At 36.2% G+C, this 7,951-nt stretch overlaps 1 protein-coding gene across 5 annotated transcripts in view; it reads right to left on the bottom strand.

Annotated features, from left to right (window-relative positions):
• Positions 1–7,951, bottom strand: part of BRD1 (bromodomain containing 1) — a 57,696-nt gene that overhangs the window by 45,754 nt on the left and 3,991 nt on the right. For all 5 annotated transcript variants that reach the window (XM_027889559.1, XM_027889560.1, XM_027889562.1 and 2 more), the window contains one exon: positions 5,290–6,670. In XM_027889559.1, coding sequence (XP_027745360.1) covers positions 5,290–6,656 — 1,367 coding nt within the window. In that variant the 5' untranslated portion in view covers positions 6,657–6,670. Of the gene's footprint in view, positions 1–5,289; positions 6,671–7,951 lie in introns of those variants that run through there.

A 7,951-nucleotide genomic window follows, 5' to 3' on the forward strand; every position in this document is an offset into this window, starting at 1 on the left:
TTCTGATCCATACTTCATTTTAGAGACAGTCAAGACTTCTCTGTTGACATAGCAACATTACATTTAATTACTTGGTGAGAAAGTTCAGGATAGCTCAACTGGATAAATTATAAAACAAAAGAAAATACCGATTCTGCCTCAATACACACAGTAACAGATTTCTGTTACAGTGTGTATTGAGGCAGAATCGGTATTTTCAGTTTTACTGAAAGTTTTACTACCAGGAGCAATATGCTTTCTAATAAAAGCAAAGGCCAACATCATTGGTTAATGTCCACAATATAAATGTGGATTTGCAAAGACAGCTGAAAACATTTTTGTAAGAGTCTCAGTAATTTTTGCTCTCAGCTGAGGTAGGTACTTTACCTATTTTCATAACCTTTTAATTATATTCTAATATTATGATGCAACACACCTGGTGCAATAACCTATAGTGTTCCTGCTTCTTATGAAAGTAGGGCTTTTTTGCTTGTTTTTTTTGCCATCTGTACGAGTACTGCATTTCAAATACTGTCTGAATTTCAAGTCTTCCATGTAGAAACAGAAATTAAAGATGAAAGTAAATGTTTATATACTTTAAAATATCAGCTTCCACTTAATAGCAGTACTTGCACAGATCAAATGGTATCTCAGTGTATATCTTGAAAATATTGAAGATTAAATATTTCATATCACATTCTATTTTCCCCCAAGTATACAGCCACAATATCATAGTTTCACAGCATTTTTAAAGAACATGGATATTGACACTGGCTTTGCAAACAGGTGAACACATTTTAAATGCATCTTTTGACACATAAGATTAAGAGACTACACAAAAACAATGCTATTTGTACTAAAAAATCAAGTACTCCAAAACACGAAAAACCACACAGTTTTCCCAGCTACCACTGTAACCCTTTCGGTTTGTGCACCCATCCTGCTTGCTGAATAAGGCAACAGTTATAAAGAACATGGATGAGCAGCAATAGAAAAATAAATAAACAAACAAACAAACACAAAAAGAGCAAAGAGTCAGTACAAAACAACTAACAGAGACAAGAAGATAGATTTAGATTGCCAAGTCAACCCTAAAAGTCAGGATTTCCTAACTTGAAAATTCTGGACCTGCAATCAAAATTAAATGCTTCTAGCATTCTTTTAGGAAAAAAAAAATGAAACAAACTATCAACAAGGCAAAATTCAACTGTTACAAATCACCTGTAGAAATACTACACTGCCAGAACTAATTTGCTACTTTGTTTAGCCAAACTAGCTAGTGGGAGGACACTTTTCTCACCACCATTTTCCGAGAAGTGCAGGTGCTGTCTGTCCCTCTCATACAGAGGGACAGTTTGAGAAAGTCCTTCCCCACTCTCCTCCCCACATAGCACAACTGTTCTGTCCTGTGGGAAATGCAACTTTTAGTCTAAGCCAATTTCTGCCTTTAAAACATTTAAAAAAGATGATGAATACAAGCAGCACTGTAATGTAAAAGATGTAAGCAACAACCTTCAACAGTTTTACATTTCAACAAAAATTGAATGGCATTTCCTAGTAAAGAAGCAGCACAGTTCTACAGCCAGAAGATCTGATGTACATCCTACAAATATATTACAAGTGCTAAGCAAGTTACAAGTCAGAATTGACAGCACTGAAAGCTGAAGCCACCTTAAAGCTCTAACATGTTTGGAAGTAGACACTCAGGTATAGGCTTTCTAAGACACCTAGGCAACAGAACAGACTCAGCATTAAAAATAAATAAACTTAAAAAAAAAAAAAAAAGAGATGGGAAGCAAGCATTCATCTCTTATCATGAATGGTTAGCAGCTTCTGATTGTACACTCTTAAATCAGTAGTCCACAGATGAAAGTCTGGGAAGGCTATATAATTAGATTATAAATGACCCACAGAATGACACTATCTATGTAATTTAACAGTCAAAAGCTTAGCGTATGACATCTGTGTAAGAAATGCTGGTCAAAATCATTCAAGGCAGTAGCATAGAAACCTGACCCAAAGGTAAACCAGAAATTCACAAGCTACAAAAGTCCTGTAGCAATTATGAAGTATGTTGATCTACATCAGTCTTTTTATCATATTCTGAACTTTAAGATAAGTGTTTTGGAAACAGAATTATTAAAGACGGTGTTATTAAAATACCCAGCCTTTCATATAATAGTCACTCACCATCTGGGAAAGGAAATAGCACGTGAACACTCCACCTTAAACTAAATGTAAATTGGAAGATACTAAATGTAAATTCAAGCTTCACCGGGTGTGCTCAGGGGCTTCATCTACCAAGTATCTGAAGATCACAATGGTTTTCACATTTGTATTCTTTTTCAACTACCAACTCTGAAGAACCAGCAATATGCCAAGGAGACATATAGTCTAGTTATTAATGTTTAAGAAAATGAACCAAACTAAACATCTCCACGTGTCTCAATCTCAACAGATGTTGAAAACATTAATATTAAATTCTTCAGGAGAAAAGCACAAGTGTTTAAATACTGTGAGTATATATTTTTTCTCTGATAACTTAAAGACCTTAATTACTCTTCCTTGAAATCTTTGAAAAGGCAAACCATGCTTCAGCTCTAAGGGAAAAAAAGCATATTAAAAAAAGATTAGAGAACAGGGATCACTGAAATGAAGACTGCTGTAAATTGATCCATGTAGTTCTTTATTAGTTTATGGGTATGTACTTAACTCCTACAGAAACAAGAGTGTTTCCTAAAGGGGAAAAAAATAATTTAAAAGTAAGAACAGCCAAAGAAAACTCAACAGCTGAGATTTGGCTCTGCACCATAATCACTTTTCCTTGTAATATATCTATTTCTGTTTTGCTTTTAATTCAGGTATCAGTTATCTAGAACTAAGCATGTTCACATTACAATGAGTACTTAAGCAAGGGTCTCCCTCAGCTGAAGACAAGTGATTTACAATATGGTTCAACTTTAAAATAGCTTTAAACTGTGCACATTTTTTACATGTCTGACATAAAACTACATGAACTAAACTTGTTTCGGGAAATATGAAAATCAGCATAAATAGAAGAAAGCTGAACCTCTCTGCAGTCTTGAAAAGAAATGTAGTTATTAAAAAGAAAAAAAAAGAAAAAAAAAAGTCTTTGTATTTCTGTTCCTGGCATCTCATGGCACCATTAAAAAACAGCAAACTGAAGGTAAAATATTTTTAGAGTCAGGCTTTTTAGAAGTTACCAATGGGAAGAACTGCCGGAGGCACAATTGAGAACATACATTCTAATCCTCTACTCTTAGTTCATGATCTTCTTTGTATTGTCTTAAAAAAAGCAAAATAAAACCACACTAAACTACCAATTGGAACTGCATTACTTAAGACAAATCCAAATTCTTTTACACCAAATCCCCTCTTCCATGGACAACAGTTCCTGTTTAAATAGCAGTATCAGTTGCCTACTGTCAACTTCAGCTTTGCTGCAATGCATCACTAAACAAAAATACCATTTTACCAAGCAAATCATAACAGAGAACAGTGCAATGAATCTGATGGTTTTAAGCACCACCTGGGAGTTGAAGGTTTTTTGCCAAAGTCAGTCAATAGCTTCTCACATTAACAAAACTTCTTACAGGGAAGGGCTGCAGTCTCAAAACATATTTTTATTTAGATTAATTTAACCAGCTATAATTGTCCACTACCTGAGACTTGGGAGTCAGCTATTTAAAAGGCATCGTTTACTTGCATTATTTTAAAAGCCCTCATTGCCTTTCCATTCAGAGTCTTGTCACTCTGAATGCAAATAAGCCTCCACATGGAAGTGGTGCCTGTTCTGAGAAACTTTCCAAATGACTGTTCTTAAATTATTGACAATTAAACTCAAGGGGTAAACAAATACATTGATGTTGTAAGTGCTAGGGAAAAAAACAAATAGTCTAGAAAAATTTGGGTTTTGTCCCAGTGGTCCAATTTTGCATTTCTCAGTGCAAGTATATTTCATTATGTCTGAAACATTCAGAAAAGCCAAAACTGCATCTTTCTACCACAGAGGGACTTCTGTCATTGCTCAAATCTCAGATGCAAATTGTTTCCACTGTTGAAATGCATTACCTCAGATTAACTGAAAGAATTCTGGAAAGAGATGCTACTGCTAAGATACAGCTAACTGAAGTTCATGTTGAATTTCTCAACTCCTGAAATAACGATATTAAAAACTTAGTTTCTACCCCAATTCTATTATTACCTACGAACACATAGCTTGCGATATCCCTGCTTTCTGGTGAGTCACATCACCAACCACATCAAATCTAGAGCCACCTGCCAGCTCCCTGATCACCACTGTTAAAATACAAAATCACGGTATGGTAAATGTAAGAAGCAATTTCAGTTCTGGTGTTCACAGCTTATATTCACACTCAGATAAAAAAATTCCTGGAAGAACTGCAAAAGACACACTAATACCCCTTATGAAGTATAATTTGGTAAGCAAAGACATGATTAGTATTAAAACTGTCAAATGTTTGAATTAAATTTCTTTACAATATTAACATTTCACTGAAGTTACATGACAGATGTTTGATAGCATCATTGAACAGGAAGGCCCATTCATTTCAGGTTCCATGACTACATTAAGTAACTAACTTACCATCACTTACTTGGTAATTTTTTTAAGTCTGCAAGTTATCAAATTGATTCAAGCCTGGATAAACACTATTGCATGTGGAAAAGGAAAAATACAAGTTTCAGAAAAGATTATTCTGCCCCATAAGAAAATACTTCCTTGAAGGTTTTTTGTCCCATTTACATAGACCTTACAGGGTAAATTCATACTTAATTTAGGTGAGATGGACAGTATTCAAAATGTATAGACACAAATGTAATTTTTATTTTGGGGCTCTTAAATTAGAAAAAGAAGTTCAGATTCCAAAATTAGAAATAAAATTACCTTGAACTTGGCTGGTCTTTTTAATATTTTTTAATATATTTTAACATCTGCTATTCTGAATTCAGCAGTTAAGCCTCAAAAGTACAGAGAATGACAACTGAACACACAACATGACTTGGTCTGACAAAGAAAAAGAAAAGTTTTTCTGAGGACAAGACAGACCACTTGATCACTTACTAATTTAATTTCTCTGAGGAAGTTACTGCATTTTTAATGCAGCTCCATCAAAGTACAACGTACATAACTAACACTAATCCCCTCAGAAAGGCCTTTAGGAAAGCATGTAAGAAATGTACAAAAACTTCACGTCGGCATCTAAAAGCATTGGTTTAAAATTAAGCAGACACTTAAGTAAAGGTTTCTTGCTTGGATAGTTTGCTTACCTCTGGGGGGGGATATAAGGAGCAGATACTGTTGGCATAACTGTACAGGGTTCAGCCACTGTTTTCTTGGCTTTTTTTGTCTTTTTTCTGACTTTTGATGTAGACCTAGCAGTTCTGACTGATCCCTCCTTTCTACAAACACCGTTTTTGATTTCAGCTTCTCCATAAATATTCAGAGGTCTCCGTGTGCAACCTGGTGGAGTATGTACATCGCAATAGGCAGTCTTTTTCACAGAGAACGTTGTTCCACTGCCAGTTAGTTCTTTCACAGGTTCCATTTTCATATACAGACCGGCCTTTTGAGCACACGTCACATGGAATGCAGTATAGCAGTTTGCTTTGTGGCACTGGATGCAGGCACCAACACCTTTCTGTTTACAGAGGTAGCATGTTAACTTCCATCTGGCTGGGGGAATGTTCCTGACACCATCAATTGGCTCAATAAAAACTGTATTGGCAAATCCAACTTCTGGGATCCACAAAGCACACACCACGTGTCCCCAACGATCATCATCAGTCTTTTTAAAGGCACCTCCCTTGTTTGGGCACAGCACACAGTCTACAGGCCGAGAGCGGGACTGCAAACAGTGTCTGCAGAGCCACTGGCCCTCAGGTATATATGGCACCCCATAGCATTCCTGATGTACTGCTAAATTACACATATCACAAAACAGGATCACATTGCTGTTCTGACATTCACCATCCATGCATATACAACACACCGCATCTTCATCAATTAAAGACTGATGATCACCCTGTTTTTGGTTCTCACAATAAGACTCCTTTTCAAACCTATCCATAAGGAATTCAAACATATTTTGTGAAACAACTGACACGCCATCACTTTTCCGCTTATCATTTATCAATTCTAACCACGCGTAATCTTCTTCATCCATGTCATACTCAACTTCATTATCAAGTTCTTCTGCTGACTTCTCAATGAATTTGTAATAAACTGGAGGTCTCCGAGGAGCCGAAGGGGGACTGTATTCAACAATCCGTACTTTTGGTTCTGGAAGAGGAGCTGTTGTAGCAGGTATACCATGTGAGCTCGGAAGAGCTTCATTTTTCTTTTTCACTTTGTTATTTTTATGCCGCTTGCTTCTCAGACAAACTGGTGGTCTTTCACTATTTTCTTTATTGCTGTTGCATTCGCTCATTTCCTGGGCGGTAAGATCATCTTCTAATATAATCTCTAAAGGATCAAAGATACTGATCCTGTGCAGGCGACCTTCAATTTCTATTTCAACCATCCTTTGAGCTTGAGCATATGTCAAGGTTTCTCGTGTGGGGGAGTGTTTAATACTGCATGGGGAAGAAGAATGCCTGGCTGCCGATACTCGATGGCATCTTCCTTTTCTCCTCATTTGGTAATGTTTACCTAAAATTAGAGCAACAGTTAATATTATGAACTTCAAACGATCATATTAAAATATGTAACAAGGAAAAAAACCTTCAGTTCTACAGCCCCAAATATACCTACTCAATTAAAAAGAAACAAAACCAAAAGCCTGTCACTCTTACTCAACAGGACTGCTCACACTGCTTCGTACAAATTTAACCTAATGATCAAATGACCTTCCAAATAACAGCTTCTCTGAGTAAACACAGCTAAACAAAATCCTTGCTGCAAAAATCCTCAAAAAGTGCTATCTGCAAGATTGCTGCATGAGAACAAAAACATTTCAGAAGTGCCACAGATAAAAAACCCTGCCATTTGTTACCTTATAAGAAAACCTTTAATACAGTATTTCCTAATACCTAAAGGGTGCCTGCAGTTCGGCAATTTTTTCAACAGGTACAGATTACTTTCTCCAGACCTCTCTTCAAAAGCACTAATTCAATTGTGAAAGAAAACCAAATTTTTCGATGAATTTTTTTCCAGTGCAATTTGGAACAGTCACGTTATCTACTATTACAATTACTACACCTTTACTTAAAGGAAGAAAAATGCACATACTTCCAAATTTAGCCAGTATGCAGTTTGACAGCCGTTTACTTTTTTTAACTTTCCTCAGTCCTTAGTGAGCCTATTATCCTTCATAACTTGACAAGAATGTAACTGAACTTCCGGTGCCCAATATGGTGCAGTATGGACTGCAACTAGGAAATATTCCACCTGTAAAGCAGATTTGACTTAGAGCCAAAACATGCTCCCTGCTTTTAAGTATGCATGTACACACACCCTTCTCTCTCAACAGATTCTTCAAGAGCTGTTTGCAGATCAACCACCAGGACAGATAAAAGCCTCCCTGTCTTTAAATCCAGTCCCAAGCTCTTTAACACAGTTTTCAAGTTTATGACCTACTGCAAAAAAACAACAGCATACCATACAAAAACATATCTTCTCAGACAAGCACAGATTTTGGTCACAAAATTTCTAAATTAAAAGCTTCCATACTTCTGCCTTTTGACATCTTCACACTGTATGGGGTTTTTCTCCTCTGAGAGTTGAAAATATTATAAACCTGACCGATAAGGTCAAGTATAAAATTCTATACCACTCCTTCCTTCTTCTCAATAAATCATTAATAAATAGCATCATTCAACCTCAGCTGCAGAAAAAAAACCTTGAATCACTGCCTTAAAGTATTAATAGGGCCTCACCATTTCAACTCTGCGCTTTGAGTCAGTGCTGCATATTAGTTAACACAACTATTGT

Source organism: Empidonax traillii, unplaced genomic scaffold (assembly GCF_003031625.1).
Source record: "Empidonax traillii isolate 1590-97213 ecotype Southwest subspecies unplaced genomic scaffold, ASM303162v1 scaffold266:size720578, whole genome shotgun sequence".
Taxonomy (NCBI): Eukaryota; Metazoa; Chordata; class Aves; order Passeriformes; family Tyrannidae; genus Empidonax; species Empidonax traillii.